At 38.1% G+C, this 26,306-nt stretch overlaps 1 protein-coding gene across 1 annotated transcript in view; it reads right to left on the bottom strand.

Moving 5' to 3' along the window:
- Positions 1–415: 415 nt before the first annotated feature.
- The window catches only part of FSTL5 (follistatin like 5), a 602,839-nt gene continuing 576,948 nt past the window's right edge, over positions 416–26,306 (bottom strand). The window contains exon 16 of the mRNA XM_036315585.1: positions 416–1,838. Coding sequence (XP_036171478.1) covers positions 1,136–1,838 — 703 coding nt within the window. The 3' untranslated portion in view covers positions 416–1,135. The remainder of the gene's footprint in view (positions 1,839–26,306) is intronic.

Raw genomic sequence — 26,306 nt, 5'->3', positions numbered from 1 at the left:
AGAATGAAGTTTTTTTGATGGGTTATATGTAAATAGTAAAGGCAATGGTGACATACATTTTTACTCACCACTGTGGAGTTATCCCCTCATTTCCAATTTTTAAACTAATTCTCCTAAAACACTAATATTCATCAGTTCTCTAGCCAGCTTTTTACTCTCTGGTGTTAATTTTCCTACATATGTTTTACTCTAAGCAGACAAAAATAATGCTTCTTCTTTAAGAAATGAGAGCTCCTGCTGATGCAACACTGGACTACATGAAAAAAAAAATCTATGTTACTATTAATAAACGTTTGTAAGCAGTTGACATCCCAGACAAACTTGCACTGTGAACATAATGCACTCTAGTAATTGAAAGCAAGATGAGTAGAGAATACATTGCAAACATTTTACCATAATGATTTTTTTTCCCTCCTTCCTTCCCCATTTTCCATAGCAAGCTGCAGATAATACAGTGAGTGTCAAATAGAGTTTTGTCACCTGTATAGAACCTAAGGCTGACTTTTGCCTCCAAATGAAATTCCATTAAACAAATAACTGAAAGCAGAATTTAGTGCAAGAGATGTTAAACATTTCTCTTTTAATGACAAGAGATTTATAGTGATGAGTGTTCCGTATGCAGCTTTTACCCTTCCTTTCCCTCTTGTGACATTCCCTCAAGGCACAAAAGATTTTAAACAGTGAATGGGACAGAGTATTTTGAATTAAGAATTTTAAGTTTCCCCAATACCTTTTATTTCTGGTATAAGCATACCAAAAAAGGACAGAAGAACAATAGATAAACCACCCTTAACATAAAATGGGGCTAAAAGTCATCTGAAATTCCCTGCAGTTGAGTTATTTTTTTAAGTAGTTAAATTCCCATTTTTTTTGGCTTAAAACATAATTATAGATTTGAGTCTTGTGATTAATATATTTTCTTATTAAATAATGTGTTAAAAATTTCTAATCAACTGATATGACTAATTGTGTATCCCCCGACAAAAAAAAAAAAAATCCATTTTATTTGGGACAATCAAGTTAACTTTAGTATGAGTAGGAGATAAACTTGAAAAAATTAAACTGTAAATTTAAACAATGACTGAAGTGCAATGTACTGGAAAACTCTTCATTCAATAATTATCTAATAGGGCTCCTAGGCATCTCCAACCCAAATAACTGTATTTCCTTTTCCAACTTCAGTGATCTCACAGTTTAGCTTATTGAGTCGTCCATCTAGTATAAAGAGAGAGTCCTTGGAAGGTGTCATCAGGTATTGCCCAAACAAGCCGCTGTCCTGGATTTGCCTGTTCTTCCGGTTCCAGGGCCATTCTTCGGCCTTGAGTGGCTCCTTAAGGCTCTTTATCATCTTGACCTTTCCAGAGGAGAGCTCCACAAAGAGGACGTCTGTCTGTGTGCCGGAGCTCCCGTAGATGTTGTACTGATGGGCTTCCGTAAAGGACGGCTGAAAGGCCAGGTCAGATAAGTGCAGATTCGTGTGAATATCAAAAGCCTCCTGGATTTCGCCTCTGATGGTAATGTACTGGACCCTCACAAGACCTTTCACGTCATTAATGCTGACAAGATAGTGTCCATCTGGAGACACATAGGGAGTGCCCGTCACATCACTGTTGAATCCAATGACTGAGTCGGTTACACTGTCCACTATGAGCTGCGGCGGAATTGCTCCGGTGCTGTCTGGCTTGCAGCCAACGAAGTAGTATCCTCCCAGGTGTGTATATGCCAGCGATTGAGGAACACACTTATAACTCTTCAAGTTAATTGTCTTGATGTATGACATGGTCTCAAGGTCAATTTTTTGTAGCGCAGCTTCATCTTTATGAAGGATAAATCCAAACCTGAAAAAAGAAAAACTGAAGTTAGTCAGGAAAATGAAGACTGGCTACCATAAAAAGACGCACCGTGGACAGTGGGAAGGGCCATCACAAGTCCAGGTGTTCACTGCCAGGCTGTGCAGCAATTTGTTTCTTAATTGTCTCCGAGTTCACCTTTAAATTGTGCTTCCATCCTCCTTACTCTAGGCCATTACAGCCAAACAATTATAATCCATGCTGTAGAAACCAAAATAATGAAAAGTAGTATCTCTAGTTAATTGCAACAAAAGAGGCTAAAAAAAGTAAATGTTATTTTGTATGTCTCTAGACCTTTGATATTGAACAAGTTTGGTTAACTGCGATAAAAGGCTTGACTATATGTCTATTTCACTCACTTCATTTACTCCTTATGATCTCCTAGTAACTCTGACACATAACTATTTAAATAATTATCTGTATCTTTTGCATTTTAATTAACCTCAAAGGACTATGTTAATAGATGTGGATTTATTATTTTTTGATACAGAACTATTAGACTTCTGTATATTACATTTTAGAATCACCTTGATTACCTCTATGATCTTAACACTTTAAATACTAGTTACATTTCTCACCCTTGACATGTTTATATTGTTATTGTTTTTAATGATATCCCTGCATTGTATTGGTTGTCTTATATTGAACAATGATGAACTTTGGAGATTTGGGGCATTTTTCTATTAAATTCAATTAAAAATTAAATAATTAAAAATGTTTTTGAGGACATCTTTAATTACATTAATGCTTTTACAAGTGTTTCTTCTGAATACTGGCTGAAAATGATTAAAATCCCTATGGCAAGGGTAAACATATTTTGAAACCCTTACCTATACCATTGGTGGCTTCCTACCAAAAATAAGTAAGTTAAATAAGATAAAATAAGATAGAAATTACTATGCAATATTATATACAAATTACATATTGGCCACTAGAAATGTGAATGGCTTTTATTTTTATTAGTAATATTGAGTAAAGCACTTTTTAATCATATTCAAAATATATAAAAATATATTTAATTTTTTTGAAAAAATGATCCTTTATTAAGATGTCATATATGTACTGAGCAACTGCTCAACACATAGCACTGGGAATATATTGAAGAACAACATAATTCCCCTGCTTATAATGAGTAGAAATTTTGAGTGATAAAAATTGAAAACTGTTAGTGACTAATGCTTAATTATAGCATTATGCTATACTACTACTTAATTTAGTAACTATTACTTTTTCCATATTTACTTGCAGTATTTTAAAATGCCATTTACTATTTCTGGCTTATATCTGGAACTTACTCTTTTCCTGTGTCTTTAATAACTGTGTGTGTCTTCAGTGAGCATAGCTCATACCATAAGTATTAAAGATAAAATTGTGTCCTGATGACAATGGAATGAAGAAACATATTAACAATTACTTCTAAATGTTCCCATTGAAGTATTAATGCACACTGAAGGTTATAAATGCTACCTAAATATTAAAGAATTTAAGAAAAAATTCAAACTGAAAACTGAATCCCATTCTTTTTGTCAGCATCAAAAAATATAAAATCCTAAATATCATTATCTACTCTCATACTTGTATTAATATGACTATGGAAAATGAATGCTATCCCATCAATGAATGGACAGTCATTACAAATATGTAGGTGTGTAGATATATGATTGTGCCTATCATTTATGAAATTATGAATTATGATCAAATATATTGTCTTTTTTCTGTTATACATTGTAAATGTGCTCAGAGGCACAAGCAGTAATATGCACATTTAATAAAAGCCATAAGCCAATCAAGTTTTGGCATTTCAGTTCTCCTCTTCACCTTGAGTTTTCCAGTCCCTTTGGGCAATGGTTTTTGAATGCTAATGAGGAAGAATGAGGGAGACAAGCTCTAAGTACTCTTGAACTATTTTAACTCTGATACTAAAGAATGCACTCAAGTGGTGATACAATCCAGCTTCTTTTGGAGGTAATTAAAATTTTAAAAATGGTCCCGTTAAAAATGCAAAAGCTACACGTGGGGTGATAAAATCACATCTACTTTGGTACAGGCACTGCATGCTACTTTAGGACGGGAGATCTAGCTAATAACCTGATGCATGAGAATGCCTTCAATTTTTCACCACTGATTTATTGGGTAGGAAGTGGTGTCTCTAATTCAAAATTTCCCTCCAGTACAGATTGATATTCAGAAATCTCCCACTGTTCATTAGTCTGTGATTAATATTTACAGGGCTCTCAACTTTCATGCCTGCTTAGTATAATAAAATTCTGCATCGTACAAAGCTTAACATAGTTTGTCTAATATTTATCAGAATATGTATAAGAGGTTGCAGATTAAGAGATGTGAGTTAAAAGTTATTCTTGAAATCATTTTACTAGAAAAAAAGTCTCAGGTGATGAAGTGTGACTGTCACTCGGTGGCATTGCTTGGATTAGTTGCTAGATTTGGTGAGCAGGGTGACAGCATTTTTCCCTCCAATTATTATCTTTTTCTGAATGCTTAAGGGAAATAAATGTTGTAGACAATTAAACAGGCATAAGCAGAGCAAGGATGACGGGCCAGGTACAGAAGGTCTTCAATATGGAAAGCCCAATCAATTGTTGGGTGAGGCCTCGCCTCAGGGTGACCTTTCCTCCCCTAGCACCGAGCATATCACTGGTCATTAGGTTTGGACCGCCTGACTTTTCCTCCCTAGAGATATCATCCAGGCCTCAGCTCTATTTCAGCTCCAGGCCCCAGCTCTATTTCAGCTCCAGGCCCAGACGGCAACAAAACCAGCCATGGCTGAGGCCAGGACCAGCTGCGATAAATAATGACTCCCTGCCCTGGGGCTGATCAATCACTCAGTGGAGACCACAACCCTGAAAGGACACAGGAGGAAAGCTGCTGAATAATCTATTAAGATCTTCCCCTGGGACTTCCCCTAAAATCTCCACCCTAAAAACTCTTAGGATTGAAGATCCAGTGGCTCTCCCTCCAGGAGGCACAACTGTGTTTTCCCCTGACCCCTCTGCCTCCCTGCCCTAGGCACGCTTCCATTAGCTTCCTTACTCCCATGCTCTAAGGGGCCTCCTTTACCTCTATAACTTGTTTCCTAAGCCCATTTCTTCTAGAAATTACTACTTCTCCCCCTAATTTACCAAATAAATGTTCTCTTTCTATTGGGTTGGGTCTTGGATCTGAATTCTTTCCTGGCCAGAACCCAAGTGCCGAGGTTGCTGAACCCAGGTTTGGTCTGACCCCTCCCACCAGTCAGACACCTAGTGTCTCTCCCACCACCTACAACAAAAATAGTTTATTATAAAGTTTATAAAAAGGTTCAAATTTACTCTTTTCATGCTTTGAGGTGAGAACCTGAAATGATTCATACACAGAGAACTTGTTTTTGATGAAGTAAGGGCTTTCAGTCTAGGTTGATTTAGTTTCATGATCCAGTCTTTTTAGTTTGTTTTTAATTGTTTTTTTGTTTGTTTGTTTTTTAGAGAGAAAGAGAGAGGAAGGGGGAGGGATAAAGAGATGGAAACATCAATGATGAGAGAGAATCTTTGATTGGCTGCCTCCTCACACCCCACACTGGGGATCCAGCCCCCAACACAGGCATGTACCCTGACTGGGAATGGGACTGTGGCCTCCTGGTTCTTAGGTCAATGCTCAACCACTGAGCCACGCCGGCCAGGCATTTTTTAAATATATGTGACCTTACATAATGTCCTTGACTTCCATGAGTTTCCATTTTCTCATCAGCAGGAAGAGGATAACAATACTAGCTTGCTTCGAGGATGAGAGTAAATGTATGTTTACTATCAGCCAAATAGTAGATCCTCAATAAATAAAACTTGTCACTGCTTTCTGCCTTAAGTAGTAGTGTGGTAAGCAGTTAGACAGAATGAACAGAGCAAGGGTGATGGGCCAGGTACTGAAGGTCACCAGGGTGAAAAGCCCTAGATGCCTCGCAGGGGATCATTGTAGGGGAAGCACCTCACCCCCTAGGCCAGTGATGGCGAAACTTTTGAGCTCGGAGTGTCAGCATTTTGAAAAACCCTAACTTAACTCTGGTGCTGTGTCACATATAGAAATTTTTTGATATTTGCAACCATAGTAAAACAAAGACTTGTATTTTTGATATTTATTTTATATATTTAAATGCCATTTAACAAAGACAAATCAACCAAAAAAATGAGTTCGTGTGTCACCTCTGACACGCATGTCATAGGTTCGCCATCACTGTCCTAGGCTGACCTTTCCTCCCTTAGCATATCTCTGGTCATGTGGTTTAGACCCCCCGGACTGTTCCTCCCTAGAAATAACATCGAGGCCTCAGTTGTATTTCAGCTCCTGGCCCAGAAAAGCAGCAAAACCAGACAACTGACTCCCTCGGCTGACCTCAGAACCAGGTGCATTGAATAATGACCCCTGTCCTGGTGCTGACCAATCAATCAGTTGAGACCTAGACCCTGAAAGGGCACACCTGGAAAGCTGCTGAATATTCTACTGAGATCTTCTCCAGGGACCTCCCCTAACATCTCCACCCTTGGAACCCTTAGCATGGGGACCCCTCACACCCTCCCTCTCCTGGAAGAGGGAGCCTTTCCCTTCCCGACTACATCACTTTTCCCTTCCTCACTTCTGAGCTTCCAGGGTCCCTCCTTTACCTCTAGAACTTGTTCCCCAAGCCCATTTCTTCTATGAATTACCTCTTCTATGTGATTTTCCAAATAAATATTCACTTAGTACCGAGGTTGCTGAACTCAGGTCTGGTCTGACCCCACCAGTCTGATCTCTGATGCTGTCCCCACTGCCCACAACAGTACCATTTCCCCATTATGAATCAAATAAAATATTCCCTATGTTACAACCATGGGCATATTATTATTATAATCCATGGATGGGAAAAAAATTGCCAATTTTTCTTTTTAGCTAGTATTCCCACAATGTTAAAAATAAACATATAGTGTTACTCAAATGTGGCTGCCTTTTCCCATTCCTAAATGCAATATTAGTCAATAGAATTCACTTATTTTAAAATTTTACTCTCACTTGTGCCAACAGGATCTATGCTCTCTCCACATCTTAGCCAATCATCAAATCTCCCACAGTGTTAGTGTTATAGAATAGTAACAACTAGGAAAATTCCAAAACAAAGGGAAATTGAGACAGATAGTTAAACAGCAGGTTGCAGCCACCTAGTAAATCCTATCTTCCCTAAACCAAGGATACTTAAGAGTAAATGGTTTATACTTCTTCTCCCCAACCAGAGGATAAATAGCTTAAATCACCCTACCCAGGGATAGAAAACAGGAATCTAATTGAGAGCCATTTGACAGCCACACCCAAGGGCAGATAAATTAAGAGAATAAATCTCATTTTGGTATATCAGCATAAAGCTGGTGAATATTCTATTGATCTGCCCCCAAGACCTCGCCTACTAGTAAATGCCCAGCCTTTAAAACTACTGAAAATTAAGGTCCCTGTGTGTTCTCCCTCCCCCCAGGGAGCATACCCATGCCATTCCCTCCCCCTGCTCCTTCCTCCTACGGCATATATCCCCTAACTGCTACAGGACCTCATGAGACTTGCAACCAGAAGAGCAATGGGCAATAGTAGCTCATACCAGGCTAACACCCTGAACCTGTGCCCAAAGCCCCTTTTTTTTCTGACTTCCCAGTGAGCCAAAGCGGCCCACTTAGGCTCTCCTGTTGCTTATTCCTTTAAAAAAATATATATTTTCATTGATTTCAGATAGGAAGGGAGAGGGAGAGATAGAAACATCAACAATGGGAGAGACTCACGGATCAGCTTCCTCCTGCACGTCCTGTTACTTATTCTATGCTCTTCCTTATTTCACTGTCCTAAGTATATTTTTGCTGCGGTCAATAAATTCTTGCTTGCTTTTCTAAACACTTTGTCTTTTGATTGAAATCTTTCCTTCAAGAAGACAAGAACCGAGGTCTCATGTCTTGCCCATAACACTCTCACTTAGTCCCCAGATGGGTCTGGTCACACAGAGTCCCCAGTTTTCCAGTCACTGTCACCCCAAGGCATCTGCCATATTGTTCCACCCCTGTTCTGCTTTCAAATATATCACCTGATATGCTAATGAAGGAATCTCATAATTGCATTTAATGACCTTTATGATACCCCAAAGGTTGGAGTGAAAGAACCCTGTAAGATTTGCAGAATAACAACTATTTTATTTCCTGAGTCTTAATGTAATACTGCCTGTCCCCAGGGTCCCCCATAGATTCTTACCGGTGAGTTTTCATTACCACTGACTTTTAATATTTAACCACTGAGGGTCAATCCCCATATTAGAAGCTGGGGCAGGTGCCATGTGCTACTTCTCCATTCCTACATTATTTCTTAATTCAAATCCTATCATCTGCACTTCCCCAGATTTTAAAACAAGTCTTTCCACGTATATTAATGGATGCAAATGGGAAGTAGTGAGTGGAGATTGGGTGTATTTGAGCATAGGATTAGCCGACACTCTATCCTGTTATAAAAACAACATTGCTGCAATCTACATCTAAAAAACATTTCCCCAAGCATTTCTTATGTATCACTTGTAGAAAACAAATTCTTTGAAATAAAATTCCAGAAAAAAGAATATGAACAACCTAAGGAATTAGTTGTATTGAAATATCACTTGTGAAAATCTATATTCAAATCTAGGGTCAAGTAGTTAGTGTTTCATAAACAACAGTGGGAAGGATTATTAATATCTTGTTTTACTAATTGCATTATAAGTATCTTGTTTTTCCAATTGGAAGATAAATGCTAATTGGGTAACAAATTAAAATTATAACCCCCACACACATTAGTACTATATAAACCCACACATACAATGGGCTCTTGAAATGGCATCTTCCACTGTGTTATAGCTGACAGAGTTTTCATAGACACAAACCATCAATCTGACACACGCCATCATTCACTAGTTTATGAATCCCTTTATATTAGTTGTTTTCTATTATCCTGGACTGACCCTTGTAAGATTGAATGCTGTTCCTACTCAAGTACCGGAGGATTTAGTTTTATCTGAACTTCACATAAATAGCTCAGTAAAACACACCTGTTCAGAAAGAGTGGTCACATCCATACACAGGAGAGGGGCAGCCCAGAGAAGGAGAATTGACACATTCAGTAAAGATTTAAACTTAGAGCAAGGACACTTTCTGAATAGTCTTAATGCTTAGATGTGTTTGAGAAATGATAGTACTTGGATGTTTTCCCTTTTCAAACATAGATTGAAAAAGCTACAATGAATCAGAGAACACCCTCTTATCTGACTTTTATATTATAGAAATTCTGTATTAAAGAGTTTAGCTACATTACTTCTTCCTTACTTTCATTTTTAGATTTATTTTTTCTAAAAAAAATAAAAAAGAAGGAGAATGTGTTTGTGAACACTAAATTCCCTAAGTTCTCCCATTTTGGTATCCTATCCCTTTGATATGTGGGGATTTTGTTTCTTCTAGAGAAAATTGAGGCATGAAGGCGTAGTTTAATTATAGTATATTCAGAATGTCTAATTGCTTTACAGAATTAATATAGTGTCCAAAGGTCTGTCCCTTCTAGTGATTAACTGCACATACAGAAAAGCAGATTAAGAATTCTGTACACACCATATACATATACCCTGACTGACAATGGTTCCAAGTAAGATTTTTTCCACTTTACAATGGTACAAACCACATGCACTCGGTAGAAACCATACTTTGATTTTGAATTTGGATCTTTTCCGGGCTAACAACATGTGGTATGACACTCCTCGGTGCTGGGCAACTACAGTGAAATGCAGATTCCAATCGGCTGTGCAGTTACAAGGGTAAACAACCAGTGCTCTACCGTGCAGTGTTAAATGCATTTTTGACTGATGACATTTTGAACTTTTGATGGATTTATCCAGGTATAATCCCATTGTAAGTCGAGGAGCATCTGTTTACAACCAACCATATTTCAAATACCAAAGTTCTTTATCTCTTTTCAAAGAGTGTAAGAGCTTAGGGAAAAGACTGACAACTATGCCTTAAAATGCCATTTAAAAAACTGGTTGCTCTTTTTAACTTAGTTTTCAGATTCATGAAAATCTGAAAATATCAGCCTCCCTGATCTCACCCATTTTTCTGATTAGGCTGTGTTTTATCAAGAAGTAGATAAGTGAATCAGAGGTCATGTAGCAGAAACGGAGTTAGTCAGTAGAAGAATGGAAAATAATTTGAGTACTGAGGTAGATAGAGGAAATGAAGGTAAAACAAAGGCAAGGACAAATTTGAATCTATTAATTGCTCAGAAATATTATCTAAGTGTCCATGTATACCTGCAAAACAGAAATGATGGATGAAGAAAATATTTCTATAAGGAACCAGGTTTGGCATGAATTGGATTCTATGTGACAAAATTCAGTAATTATTCACAACCTAGTATGTTCAGTGTACTTTGTAAAACCTTATAAAGGAAGTGGAAAGGGAATAAAAAATCCCTACTCTTAAGGTAATTATAATCAAGTAGTGGGTACCTATAATTGGATACCCTGACTTTTAAAGAATGTTTAGAGAACATCTTCAAAGATTAGAGAAGTGATGGTTATAGCTACATCCCTATTTTAGCTACTAGTTCACATTTTGTTATGCTAAGCTTTCACTTGAAGACAGAGCTTATATTAGTCTGGATCCAGAAAGAAAATAAATTCCAATTAGAATAAGTCAAAGAGGATACAATAAAAAGACTGTTTACAGAGAAATAGGAATTGTTCGCAAGGGATAGTGCTGTAATATGAGGAAAGTAATAATAAGGCTGTTGTCCCTGCTGTGCCCTGGGAGGAAGGAGTTATGCCAGGAGGTGTCTCTTGGGAGGAGCTATGATGTTTGATCTCAAGAAACAGCTAGTCTCCCATAAATCAGCAGGCAAGTTGGGGGATGGGGTTTATAGACTCCAGTCCCATTTTCCTTCTTCATACAAATCTCTAGTCAGGCTTCTCATTGCCAAACCAACCAGAAGCCATATTACTCAGCTCTCTGGGACAGCAAGCATGGTAGAGAAGGGTGTAGTGTGAATCTGGGGATAAAATTCAAAACATCAAGAACAGATTTCCCTGGCCAAAAAGTCTGAATATCTCAAGTCTACTGAATATACAAAGATATGTGGAGTGAGGGTTATAAAATACACAATTAGTTTCTAATTGGGATCATTTGACACTTCATAAAGAAAAATTGTGTACTTACATGCTGGAAAAAGGAAAATTCTTGATTATTTATTTATTTACTAGAGGCCCGGTACACAAATTCGTGCACCAGTGGGGTCCCTCAGCCTAGCCTGCAGGATTGGGCTGAAACTGGTTCTCTGACATCCCCTGAGGGGTCCCAGAGTGCAAGAGGGTGCAGGCCAGGCTGAGGGACCCCACTGGTGCATGATCAGGGCCAGGGAGGGATGCAGGAGGTTGGCCAGCTGGGGAGGGACTGCAGGAGGGCTCCAGGGCTTGTCAGGCCCATCTTGTTTAATCCTGATCAGCCAGACCCCAGCAGCAAGCTAACCTACTGGTCAGAGTCTCTGCCCCCTGGTGGCCAGTGCACATCATAGCAAGCAGTTGAGCGGCCTTAGCATGTCATTAGCATATTACTCTTTGATTGGTTGAATGGACAACAGGGCGACCAGACACTTAGTATATTAGGCTTTTATTACATAGGATTTTTACCTGAGATAAATTTTTCTTTAAATAGCATTTTCTTACTTCTGGTAAAATATTTTAAATAACTGCTATGTAGTGAATATTTATACCCTCCCTCCTCCTCACGCCAAATGTATATATTGAAGTCCTAAAGCGCAATGTGATGGTATTTGAGGTGGGCCCTTTGGGAGGAAATTAGACCATAAGGGTAAAGCCCTCATGAACAAGATTAGTGCCTTTATAAAAAGAGAAGTGAGAGAGGTTATCACGCTCCCTCTGAAATGTCAGTAGACAGCAAGAAAATGGCAGTGTGCAAGCAAGGATGAGGGTCCTCATAGTACCCCACATGCTGGCCCACTGATCTTTGACATCTAGCCTCCACTTAAAACAAATTTCTGTTGTTTTAGGCACACAGTCTAAGGTATTTTGTTAAAGCAGGCTGAACTGATTAAAACAGAAACTGGTACCAGAAGTGGGGTGCTGCTGTAAGAACCATCTCAAAGTGCGGAAGCAGTTTAGAGCTGGGTAAAAGGTAGAGGCTGAAAGGGTTTGGAGGTGCATGCTAGAAAAAGCCAATTTTTCCATGCAGGAGCCACTCAAGGCAATCCTGGTGAGGGCTCAGAAATAAAAGAGGAGAGCTGGAAAGAAAGCCTCCATCTTCTTAGAGAACACACAAGTAATCATGGCCAGAATGTTGAAATAGGGATGGTAACGTCCAATGTGATGAGATCTCAGATGATTATGAGGAATCTGTTATTGTAAACTTGAGGAAAGGCCATTCCTTGTTATAAAGTGGCAAAGAACTTGGTTGAATTGTGTGAGTTTTCTAGAGTTTTATGGAAAATAGGACTTGGGAAGAATGAAACTGGATATTCAGCTGAGGAGATTTGCAAGCAAAGAGATGAAGGAGTGGTTTGGTTCCTCCTGGCTGCTTATCATGTAATGCAAGAAAAGATAAATGAATCGAAGAAGAGACTGTTAAGCAAAAAAGACACAGAATAGAAAGATTTGAAAAAATGTAAGGTTGCTATACAAAACTTTCCTACAAGGTGGACTGCAGCATTCTAAATGCCAAAGCTAGTCTCTGCTTGTCCCACGTTTGCTTACATCTCATTGACATAAAGGACTCAGGAGGCCAAGCCTAACGTCAACCTGGAAGGAGACTACACAGAGGCATTGATGCTGGGAGATACTACAGTATTGGTAGAACAGAATAAAGATTTCATTAGCAGACTCATGTCATACATGACAATAAAAAATGTAAAATTAAAAAATGTATTCTACATCAGTAGAAAAAGTATAGACTACATAATATATTATATTGAGGTAATCAGCTATCTAATAAGAAAAAAATATTTGTATAACTCATTTGTTACACAAAATAATATCTAGATAGATGAAAGTATTCAAATTATAATAATATTAAAAGTCAGCATGAAATAAATGTATTATAACAATATTATAACATTAGTATTTAAATATTGGGAAAGATGAGACCTTTTAAGCAAGCTACCGTGTTGTGTAAGTTAAAAGGTAAAGCTTGATTAAAGGTGAGTACACTTTAAAAATAAAGAATGATTACTGCAATCTACAGAATGAACAGAAATAGAATACAAAGAGATCAATACTCTTACTGTAAAATAAATTACTAAAATAAGAAAAACAAAGGAACTGAAAAGAAAAATTAGCAAGCAAACCCATGGCTATTCCTTACAAGGGGGGAGCATTAATGGCCTATGAACATCAAAAGATTCAAAACTTCACAAATGAGTAGGTGAAAATAAATTAAAGCTTAAAAATGAGTTATTTATTTTTACCAATCTATTGGTAACAATAATAAAGTGTGTTTAGATTAAATACTAGTAAGGATGTGATTAAATATGTTCTCTTACATACTACTGATGAAAGCATAATTGTTAAAGGCTTTTTGTTAGAATAATTTGTTATTATCTCTGAAATCAAAATATGATTCTGATTTAATGAAGCAATTATATCTTGCAGTATCTTCCCTTAATCAATGCTCATAAAATAAATACAAAATAGCATGCACAAGGATATTCATTCAGCACTATGAAACATCCACCAAGTGAAATTTCATAGTGCAGTTATAAAAATGACAATGTGTTAGTAATGATACAGAGATATCTCCCAAACTGTTCGTTTTAATTTAGTACTTTAAATATATTTTTATTGCTTTCAGTGAGGGAGAAGGAGAAAGAGAGAGAGAGAAATGATGACAGAGAATCATTGATCAGCTGCCTAAATATCAAAACATTGACTAAGCTAAAACTAATTAGCAGCAAAAAAGGGTAAAACTTGCTGACAAAGTCTAACTCAATATAGCACTGATGATATAAATTTTTCCCTGCCTTGTGGCATATTTGAATAGGAGTTTTACAATATCCTCAGTCCATCTTTAATTTTGGTTAATGGTTAAAAATAAAATAAAACATAAACATCTCATAGAAGACCATGATAGTCATTCGATGTAGAAACAAAACAAAACAAAAACTATCTAATTTAGGTTATTTACCTGAAAGAATTAAAAATAGAAATACATATTCAATGTATGCATTTAGAGATTCTCTGAGTCTACTATAAGCTAAGAGCTATGCTTCTAGACTCCTTGGTATAATTTCAGTGTTTAGTTCAACAGGGTAATTTATGTATCATGGTACTATAAGTCAGGTGCTTTTAATCTTTTTATCCCACATTTATATATGAAGACAACCTAGATAATTGTCTAATATATCTAGAATTCATTAGTTAAGCTCATTAAAAAGGAAAGAGAAAAGTGTTTCAGGTGAGGAAGCAATAAAAGCAAGAAAGAATTCAGAAAACAAATAAAAAAGGAGAATAACAACACACTAGCATTTCCAGAAAACCATTAACTGAAAATTATTTTTTTCTGCATCTGGAAAAAATTAACAGTCCTATTATTTCCTTCTTTTAAGTACTGATATGAATTCTAATGTCAAGCAAGAATATTCCAATGCAGGTTCCTAATGATTGTAAAATGAAAAGGTGTGTTTTGCAATCAGGGGATTTGAGTACTGGTCTTCTATGTACTAGTTTGTGACATTTTGAATAAATTACTTTACCTGAGCCTTTGTTCTCTTCTTTGTTATATATTCTAATAATTCATTACCAGTGAAGATTAGGGAAATACATGTGTGAAACTCTGATATATTGTAGGTGCTTAGTAAATTATAGCTATTATCATTAATGATAATTACAAGATGTCAAGAAAACATATTAAAATTACAAATAATGCCAATATCAGTCACTGATTATTTTCTTTTTTAAAGAAATTAGATCATCTCCTTGAAAAAGAAACATGAACACATTTAAGAGCTACGATTTCCCCCTTCAACAGGTTTCTTGACTGTTCACTTCGTTCTCAGGCTCACATAGCTGGTTTGGCTTTAAAATAACTTCTCATCTTTTACCTACTCAAAAAGGTACATGTGGCATTATGGGGGCTAAATACTCAGCATTTCAGCATACTGGTGTTAATTTGTTTTGATATTATTCTTTATGTCTACAATGGGTGGTTGAGTGATGGATAACTAACATACATCATTTCATTATTCAGAAAATTCAGCACCCAGATATTTAGAAATGCTGAATGGTGAAATATTTCTGCTTAGCACATTCAAGTATATGAGTCTATGTTTAAACATAATTCTACTAGTTTATGATTGATGAGCGTTTTGATGCCAATCTGTCAACATTAAAATATGGAATACTAAATTATTTTCTCTCAAGTCCAGTGATCTAGTGCAATACATAATTGTATTATTATTCTTCTAAGAGAAAAAATTTAAAGGTTCAACTGATAGTAAGGTCATTAAGTGCTGCTTTTTTCTTCTGATGACTATGAAAGATTAAGTGTATTGTCCGGTTGCTATGGCTAATTAAAATAAACAACAATTTAGAGAAGTGACAGTCAGTGACTTTTCACTTAACGCCCTAAACTGTCCTGTGCCACTAACAACTTAAGCTGTCATAATGTATTTCTCAGAAGCTTTTTCTGTTTTTTGTTTGTTTCTACTGAAGATTTTACTGTCCTATTATTTGGTCATTTTATTTTAAATAGGATTGAAATTGTTACCTGTTCTTTTACCATGCCATAGTTTTAGTTCCTTACAAAGTGTGGGTTCCTCAGCACTTTTAGTCTGAGTTAATTTCTGTGAGTTTCAAAAATAATCTATATGAAACTATACCCAATAGTGGTGCCCTTTCTAGTCTGTATAAATTGCCCATTTCCCAGATCTGGTTTCAAAAAAATTAAAATTACTTTTAATAGTCAGTACATACCAAAATCTAAACATGGACAGTATCTCTTAAATTTCAACAGTAGCTTAATTCTGAAGCAGCATATCTAGTAAATATTTATTTAACTGGTTTATTTGTAATGACTCGTGAATTTTGCTCAAAAAACCAATAACTTTTAATGGTCATGCAAATTGAGTGAACTTCTCTGTCTTGTAATCAAGGTCATCCATAAAGTAATGTGTGCCTTATTTCATACTATTTTTCAATAATGCTACCCTATACTCCAGCTACATTTATATGGTTACAAATTTCTCTAATGTTTCACCCTCTTTCAGCTTTTTGATTCCCTTTGTCAAGGTGTTCAGAAAGTTCAGAAAGTGGCCTACATTCTAGAAATATGCCTCTGAATATGAAACAGTCTCTGTTCTTAAAGAGTTCAGAGTCTAGGGTTAATAATGTGTGCCCGGGCACTAGCTTCATATCCTACCACATACTGACGGTGTAGCCCTCAGTGATCTAGTTTTCTCATCTGTAAAATGGGAATAGCAATACAACTGCTCGAAAAGGTTTTGTGAGGACCGAATTAATTCATGTAACAAACATAACAGTTTATTGCACATATTCACTGTCATGTATGTTTGTTAAACAAATATTTTAAAAGTGACATTAATGAATACATGTTACTTTAATACAGTTTACTGAGTTTATTTCTAATTAGGCATGAAATTCCATTAAAAAATGGACAATTTACACAGACTATGAAAGTCTTCCTGGAGGAAATAAAGAAAATGTCAGGAAATGGCGGTCAGATGAAGAAGCAGGAAAACACATTTCAAATATAGGGAACCCAGTGAGCAGCGCAGCCTGTGACAGCGAGTACAAGCTGCCTCGATTACACAAGTGCAGTGTGCGAAGCAGAGAAATGGCTCTCATTCTGTCCCTCAGCTCCTTGAGAGGCAAGGCGTGGGCTAGCAGAGCTGCAGTACTTGTGTCTACCAGAGACCTTTACACACACTCATCAGCTCATGCATTACTTCTGCGATCGCATCCTAAACTTCTCCCAAACACTCAGTCACATTTCAATCTACTTCCTGCACAGCTTCCAGGACACCTACCTGCACACATAATCCCTCCAGAGTGGAGGAGACTGAAGGGCCTCCGTTGTTTGTTACCAATGGCATTGAAGACACATTCCTGTGGCGGTGCTAGGCATATTTTTCACACTTTGTGATCTCTACAGTTAGCCTCCTCTGTCTTCTATCTAAATCATATGTAGATTTGCTTACACACAAGAAACTAATTGATGTTTTCTAACTGTAACATCTGTATTTTTGTTTAGCATTATTTAAGTCTGGAAATTAAAAAATGCAGTACAGAAAGCACCAAATCACAAAACTAAAATCCTCCTTGGGGAAAGATAAGTTACCAAATATCGATTCATTCTTTTTTTAAATATATTTTTATCGGTTTAAGAAAGGGAGAGGGAGAGAGATAGAACAACAATGATGAGAGAGAATTATTGATCAGCTGTCCCCTGCATGACCCCCACTGGGGTTTGAGCCCACAACCTGGGCATATGCCCTGACTGGGAATCCAACCATGACTTCCTGGTTCATGGGTCAGTGCTCAATTACTGAGCCATGCCGGCTGGGCAAATACTGATTCATTCTTAATATCATGTCCCTGAAAAAAAAAACAAAAAACAAAAAAACCCCTCACCGTCCTGAAGGTTCTGTCCTTGGACTTCTATAATAGCTTCCTAACTGTTCACCACCCCTGTTCTCTTAGAATATAATTTCCACAACGCTACAGTGACATTTTCCCAATGAAAAGCAGATCGAGCCCCATCTCTGATCTAAATCTTTAATCACTTCTATCACACAGAATAACAGCAACCGGCCTGAATTCTCCAAACTCATCTCCTACCTCAACAGCAGCAGCGGACTCCATGCTGCTCCTCAAACACCCCAGAGAATTTCTAGTCAGTAACTTTGCACTCACAATTGCCTCTACCTAAAATGCTGATCTTGAAATTAGAGACTTAATCCTGAACTCTGCAATCTAATTCAAGAACGACTTGGTAAGGTTCTGCTCACCTCCAGTGGGCTTTTCTTTGTTTGATACATAGTTTTCATATTTCATTCTCTATCAGTGTCCATGAATTCCTCCTTTGAAGGATTACTGAGATCACTATACATGCTATACATAAAATGCATAGTCGACTGCCCAGCGCAAAAGAGCAAAGAGTGTCTGCTACTACTATTATTTGCTGTTCTAATGAGATTCATAGATTTCTGAACAGGGACACTAGTTTTTCCTTCTCAACTAATGAGACTCTTATTAAGAGTCCAGAGCCAATTTTCTGACTTATATTGCCTACATTATTCCAAAACCCAGATAGGGTTGGAATTACCCAAGAGAAAGTGAAACTAGGAATCCAAAGGGCTTAAGTTAAAGCGTGGAGGAAATAGTATAGCTGGGGGAACAGAAGCAACAAGACTGCGCGTTAGGGCTGCCTACCTCGCCACCCTTGAATTCCTCTAGCTGACTATAACAAAACACACACACACACACACACACACACACGCACAGCCCCCATTTCCCTCCCCAAAAAAGTGATATGAGCATTCCCTTCAGGGATGCCTAAATGCTAATTTTTAAAGTACCTAGGGAGTTTATTTTATCTTTTGGAAATAGAACATACCACAGGGCAACACATTCCTTCCTCAGAAAGAAAATGAAAGAAGCCATAGTGTTCCCTAGGAAAGGACTTAGGGATGGAAAACACATTACAGCATATTACTATCTGATCACAGCTGCACTCATCTCTCTTGAAAAGCGTCCATATTGTATTTATTGCCTAGTACCTGTGAAGGCTGCTCATAGAGACCACAAGGAAGAACTAATTTTGATGCTCCTTTTAGTTTGCTATAAATTCAGAAACAATTTCGCTCCAACAGCTGATCTGTGAATTAATAATGAGAGGCTATAACTTTTTTTTCACTAGAGTATGTCAAGTACTTCCTTTGTGCTTAAAAATTGATGAGGTTCAAAACTCCATTTCTTTACATGAAACAGATTTCAAAGGCATATGTGGCCATCACCACTACCCTCATATGAACAGTTCTTTCCAAGATCTTTTCTTGGCTGGTAAAAAATAAATAAATAAAACCAGTGGAGCTTGGAGTTCAGTATGCAATATAACATCACAATCTTTCTTTAAGGACTTCTTAAAACTATTCTCCTGAAAAATTATGTGAATAGTAATTTCTAGTAAAATGCGTCACACTTTATCTCAGAAATGCTGGCTACCTAAAGAAACATTATAACAATATTTTTAAAAATATATTTTTATTGATTTCAAAGAGGGAGGGGTGACAGAGATAGAAACATCAATGATAAGAGAGAATCATTGATTCTCCTCCACGCCCCACACTGGGGATCAAGCCAGCAAACCAGGCATGTGCCCCGACTGGGAATCGAACCATGACCTCCTGGTTCATAGGTCGATGCTCAACCACTGAGCCAGGCCAGGTGGGCTTAATTTAGTTTTTATACAATGTGAATCTCCTCACAATTGTGTCATTGGCTCTATATGTCTGAACTTTTATTTGAAAGGTTTTTGTGATTTTATTATTTTATTTTTTAACTTTATTTTTATTGTTGACCCTATTGCAGATGTCCCCATTTACCCTCCCTTTGCTTTTGAAGTGGGATAATTCTCTCTACCATATTTTTCATTGTTTTAGCTTGAAATTATCAAGACTCAGACATTAATGAAAATTTCTCCATTGAATTTGACAGATAGTCCATAATGAAAATGCCCTCTTCTCATACCCTCTAGATATGATATTTTAACTCTTAAATATGGAAATAGCAGCTGAACCAAAGTCAACTTGAAGGAGACCTGAGGCAGTGGATGGTCCTTGACCTTTTCCAGTGTTTTTTCTTGCCCGTCGTCAGATGGCTGGGAGGAGAGGAAATAAAGCCTGTGCTGAGGTTGAAAGTTTGCCCATGTTATCCATAAAAGCAAATCTTATAGAAGCTTTAGTATAATTATTTTGATATTGGAAACGGAATATTAACTTATTCAAAACATTTACTTACGCCCTAGCCGGTTTGGCTCAGTGGATAGAGCATCGGTCTGAGGACCAAAGAGTCCCTGGTTCATTTCTGGTCAAGGGCACCTACTTTGGTTGCAGGCTCCTCCTCAGGCCCGGAGCCTGGTCAGGGCTCGTGCAGGAGGCAACCAATCGATGTGTTTTCTCTCACATCAATGTTTCTCTCTGTATTTACCTTTCTCTTCCCCTCTCCCTAAAAATCAATGGAAAAAATATCCCCAGGTGAGGATTGAAAACAAAACATTTACTTATTGTTTACTTGAAACATAGGCATAACAGTGAATAATACAATGTCCTGAAGGCAAAGTCTTCCCTTCTTGAGGTTATATTATTTTAAGGAGAAGAGAGATAATTTCTTAAGTATTGTCTATAGAACACACATTTTCTTTTATTTAAAGAAAAGCTTATCCCTCTCTCCTCTTTCCTCCTTCTGTAATTTAAAAAAAAAATCAATTCTTATAGTCTTTTACCATTCTACCTTTTTAGTAATTTTCAAAGAGAATCTTATTTCTTTACTATTTTTCCGTAGAATTCAGTATGCCAATAAGATTTTATAAGTGTTTAGTGTATAAGTATCAAATTTGGAAGTTAAATTAGAAAGTGGCCGCCCTAGCCGGTTTGACTTCGTGGATAGAGCATTGGCCTGCGGACTGAAGGGTCCCAGGTTCGATTCTGGTCAAGGGCATATGACTGGGTTGCTGGCTTGATCTCCAGTTGGGGGCATCCAGGAGGCAGTCAATCAATGATTCTCTCTCATCATTGATGTTTCTCTCTCTCTTCCTTCCTCTCTGAAATCAATAAAAATATTTTTTTTTAAAAAAGAGAAAGTGGCAGAATGTTACTTCAGATATACATGCTTCAAATGAGTTTCAATTTTAAGAAATTTAAAAATACTAAAAGGTCATATGATATTAGAATTTTTAAAAAGACGTTAGGGGGAAGCTATAAATAGAATATAAAATATTTTATATCATAAAATGTTATGTTGATATTATGTTTACATTTTCCATATTTAGATATTAACTCTATTCAGGTACATCACATACCAAAATAGAAAGACTCTGGGCTGTGTCTGCTGCTGACTAAGTGTCAATGAAATAGGCTGAGGCTAGAATTCATTTGTAATTAAGGACATAGCTGGCAATGTGGTAAATTGAGATGTATTGCAGGTATCAGAGATCTTTGAATGATTATATATTATATTTAACTAGAGGCCCAGTGCATGAATTTGTGCACAGGTGGGGGCCGGCTGGCCCAGACCCAATATGGGTGGATTGGGGCTGGGTCTGTTGGGAGGAGGAGATGGCAGGATGTTGGCCGGCTAGCCCACCCTGATTACAGCTTGATCAGGGCTGGGCTGGCTGGGGGGAGGGGCCACAGGTGATTGGCCAGTGGGGGTCAGCAACTGGGGGAGGGGTTGTGGGAGGTTGGCTGGCCAGCCCCATCCCTAATTGGTGAGTGTGTGTGTGTGTGTGGGGGGGCGATCAGGGGCAGAGCTGGCTGTGGGGAGGGATTGTGGGCAGTGGGCCAGCCAGTCCTGTCCCCGAATGGGGTGGGGGGGCCGATTGGGGGCCAGTGGCTTACGGGAGGGGCTATGGGTGATTGGCCAGCCAGCCCTGCCCCTGCTTGGAATGGGGGGGCTGATTAAGGGTGAAGCTGGCTGAGGGGAGGGGCCACAGGCCGGTCAGTGTAGGGTGAGCTGATTGGGGGCAGGGCCAGCTGGGGGAAAGGGCTGTTGGGGGTTGGCCAGTTGCCCCGCACCCCATCAGGGTGGGAGAGGCCGATCAGGGGAAGGGCCAGCTAGGGGGAGGGGCCACGGGAGGTTTGCCAATTGGCCCCACCTCCTGCTCAGGTCGGTTTCGCTGGGTGCAGTGGGTGTCATAGCAACTGGTCGTTCCAGTCTACAGCGTTCTGGTCGTTGGCTTTTTATATATATACTAGAGCCCCAGTGCACACAAATTTGTGCACTCGGGGGGTGGGTCCCTCAGCCCGGCCTGTGCCCTCTCACAGTCTGGGACTCCTCAGGGGATGACCACTTGCTGGCATAGGCCTGCTCTCCGGGGGATTGGGCCTAAGATGGCAATCAGACATCCCTCTGGCAGCCCGGCAGCCCTGGGGGATGTCCACTTGCCAGTGGGGAGCAGACCTAAGCTGCAGTTAGACATCCTTAGTGCTGCTGAGGAGGCAGGAGAGGCTCCCACCACCACCGCTGTACTGGCAGCCATCAGCCTGGCTTGTGGCTGAGCAGAGATCCCCCCTGTGAGAGCACCCTGACCACCAGAGAGCAGCTCCTGCATTGAGCATCTGCCCCCTGGTGGTCAGTGTGTGTCATAGTGACCAGTCATTCCCAGTCTTTTTGCTGTTAGGGTCAGTTTGCATATTACCCTTTTACTATGTAGGATAGAGGCCTGGTGCACGTGTGGGGGCCAGCTGGTTTGCCCTGAAGGGTGTCCCGGATCAGGGTGGGGGTCCCGCTTGGGTGCCTGGCCAGCCTGGTTGAGGGGCTGAGGGACGTTTTCAGGCTGGTGGGTGACTGTAGCTCCCAACCTCTCCTTTTTTTCTTTTTCTTTTTTTAATTCTGGGATTTATTTACCTTCTATGGCTGTCACTGTAGCTAAGAGCCGGCTTTAGCTCTGAGGCCCAGCTCCAGCTTGAGGCCTCGGCTGCTGAAAGCAGGTATCTGAGGTTTGTTTGGCTTCTATAATTGAAACACTGTTGCAGCTCCAGCTCTGAGGCCTCCTGCTGCTGAAAGCAGGTATCTGGGGTTTGTTTAGCTTCTATAATTGCAACATTGTTTCTTAGAATGCAGCTCAGAGCCCAACTGCGGCAGGCAGGGAACCTTGGCTTCCTCCATCACTGGAGCAAGCAAGCCTCCTGCCCGCTTCAGCTGCCTGGCTGCCGGCTGCCAACTTGGTTGGCAGTTAATTTGCATATCGCCCTGATTAGCCAATGGGAAGCATGTTGGAGGTATGGTTAATTACCCTATTTGTCTTTTATTAGATTAGATAGATAGATAGATAGATAGATAGATAGATAGATAGATAGATAGTCATTGCCCAGGAAACTCCTGTTCCAAAGAACATTTGGCTCCATTGAAAGAATGATTAATACTTGGTAGTTCTTCTATAATATCAGAAAGCATTAGAGAGAACAGCACAGAGCCAGATGTTCTGGTCTGAGGCAATCTTACATGGGAGCTGGAGTGACTTTGGAGATAATCTGGTTCAATCCCTAAATTTTACAGTGAAAATCTTGAAACCCAGTGAGAACAAAGGATATACTGAAGTCACACAGCTCACTTCATGAAGAGCTTGGATTAGATCTTATGTTCCTAAATTCTATTATTTTTCTCACTCAGGAGTAAAATATTAGTGAGTAGAGCTTAAAAGCACTGTAGAGGATTTTTATTTTAGGTTAGTACAAAAGAAAATGAAAAGTTAACTATTTAAGAATTTATTGAAGATTCTAAAACAACAGAAAGTATCCCCAAAAACATAATTAAAGAAAAAAAATGTACCATCTTCTAGCTAGTATCTCAATCTATACTATTTGCTTAATATTATTTATGTTGTGTGACATAAATATTTTTAATCTACATCTTCACTATATGCAGATATAAAATTTACTAAAATTAACTACATATGAAAATTCTATTCAAATAACATTTATTTAACATCTATTGTCTGTTAGGTACTGCACTGAGTGAATTCTTTAACATATTTTAATACCTTACCTTGAGAGTGCAAAGATAAACAAAGTCCTTTGATATAAAGCACAATATGATAAATGCTGCAATAACTATAATCATAATTAGCTTTGAAAATATAGGAAAAAGACAGAGTAATATGGATGCAGATAGGGAATGGCGCAGGACAAATCCTTAAACTAACTGACACAATTTGATGTAAGTTTTAAACAAAAGGCAGAATCTTGTAGGAAATGGGAAGTGCATGTTTTTAGCACAGGAATTACTCTGAGTTCACTTCTATCACATGCCCGTTTCCCTCTGTAAGCATGAGGGAACAACTCTTTTAATAAAAGAAAGTGAATTTTTATTTTAATTATCAAGAAAACTGAAACGACCATATTTTCTCCATCTCTAGCTATGAGTGACTTGAAAATAATTTTATATAACATTTAATTAATTACCTAACGGTCTCTACTGCCACACCTCTGACTTCTCCATCATTCTTCACTTCTATTAGACATGTCTTGACCCTACTTCTATTATAACTCTTTTTTTTTATATATATATATTTTATTGATTTTTTACAGAGAGGAAGGGAGAGAGATAGAGAGTTAGAAACATCGATGAGAGAGAAACATCGATCAGCTGCCTCCTGCACATCCCCCACTGGGGATATGCCCGCAACCCAGGTACATGACCTTGACCGGAATCGAACCTGGGACCCTTCAGTCCGCAGGCCGACGCTCTATCCACTGAGCCAAACCAGTTTCGGCCTTCTATTATAACACTTATCATAATGTAATTGTTTATATACTATACTATTTTACTAGGTTATAAAAAATTTGAGGGCCAGTCTTCATTAAAAAATTGTTAATGATTTCTGTATCAAATTATCAAATTCCTTTATCTATGCCTATGTTTATCTGCAGATGGTCAGATTGAACCTGCCAAAAAATTGAAACACGTTGAGCAATCAGAATAATTAAAATGATTATCCCTTACTTGAGATATAAAACAGTAAAATCTTTTTCCTAAGAAGTGACAAGATTGTAGAGAAAAGTTTTTGCAATATTTGCAAGTAACTTCTACTAATTATATTCAATCATTCCTTCGTTCAGCATTCTGAATTTGAACCACGTGCCAGGCAGTGAACTACATGTTCCAGATAACAATACTATGATTATCTTTCTCTTATTAAGGACCCTATTCTCACAGTGAAGACAAACATGTGAACAAATAATGTCTGAAAAATAGGTTCCGCTATCGGAGGAGCTTGCATAGAATTCTATGAAGAATAATTTTGAGGAGCTGGAGCAGGTTCCACAGAGGAGGATAGGAGTAGAGATGCACTAGAGGTATAACAGAAGCACTGTGAGAAGTTTGACTGAGCACAAGACAAATATTAGGAAGAAGCCAGTGAGGAGGGGGGGAAAAAAGAATAACATAAGGAATACAGTCAATAATACTGTAATAACTGCATGGTGCCAGGTAGAGACTGAAAATATGGTTGTAAGGTATATGATTATCTGACCACTATATTGTATACCTGAAGCTAATACAAAAAAAAAAAATTGAATAGAAACTGTAATTTTAAAAAAAGGGATTAGGTCATAAATGGCCTTAATCCTATAAAAAGTATTTTATTATTTCTTTAAAGATAATAGACACTATTATCATAGTTGTAGCAATGGTTTTATTCTAAATGCAATGTGAGCAATAGAGACAGTTCAATAGTAGAATTTGTTGATCTTATGAAAGCAGGGAGTGCTTTGGTAGAGTTGTCTGAATGGAAGCAGTTATCACTTTGCAGGTCTTAGTATAAAGATAAAGGCAATAAATAACTATTGATGAAGAGTGACTTAGATGCTGTAGATAACAAGAAATAAGAGTTGGAAGTGATACAATTGAGTGGAGGATTATACATTTCTGAAGAGATGTGTTGTTGTTTTTCTTTCCTTTCCTTTCCTTTTTTTTTTCCTTCTTATGTTGGTGGAAGAGCCATGATCTGTAAATGACAGTATGGGCAAAAATGGTGAAGGCAGACAACTCCCTCATCCCACACACATCAAAGCTGCTTAGAATGAGAATACCAGGCATCTGTAAAAAAGAAACCCTCAGTAAGGAGGATGGAGTCCGCTTAAAAGCAAGGAGGGTGAAGAAAGTCTGTAGATGTGAGGAAGTCTAACAAATAGCTGTCTATAAAAATGTTGAGGCATCTGAAGTGATTCTCTGCCTATCAGCCCATCAGCCAATTGAGGTTTTTCGCATTTATCTCTAAGTGGTCCCAAGCCTATACTACAGTACTATAGTGTTTTTTGTTCTTATTGTTGTTGTTGTTGTTGTTTAATGTTTATAATGTACCAGAAAGAGAATAACAACTGCTACTCAGAAATAAGTGAGCATCTCATTGTACTGGAGGCATTGAGAGTGAAAATGAATATCCCATTCAACAAAAGCATTTTATCTAAAATCTTTCATATGTTGTCTTTCAATTTCCCCTCTTGTTGCTTGCTGATGATAAATAAAAAACCTGCCTAATTAGCATCTTAGTTATATGGCTCACAGAACGGTATTTTTACAATGTTCCATGAAAAAAAATACTGCATTTATAAAAGTTGAAAGAACACCAGGGATTATTTTTCAGTTCTCCAATTCATAAATCTAAATGAATGAAGTATAATTGAATTGAATTGAAGTATATC

Source organism: Myotis myotis, unplaced genomic scaffold (assembly GCF_014108235.1).
Source record: "Myotis myotis isolate mMyoMyo1 unplaced genomic scaffold, mMyoMyo1.p scaffold_m19_p_6, whole genome shotgun sequence".
Taxonomy (NCBI): Eukaryota; Metazoa; Chordata; class Mammalia; order Chiroptera; family Vespertilionidae; genus Myotis; species Myotis myotis.
This window is presented reverse-complemented; position numbering and strand designations above follow the sequence as displayed.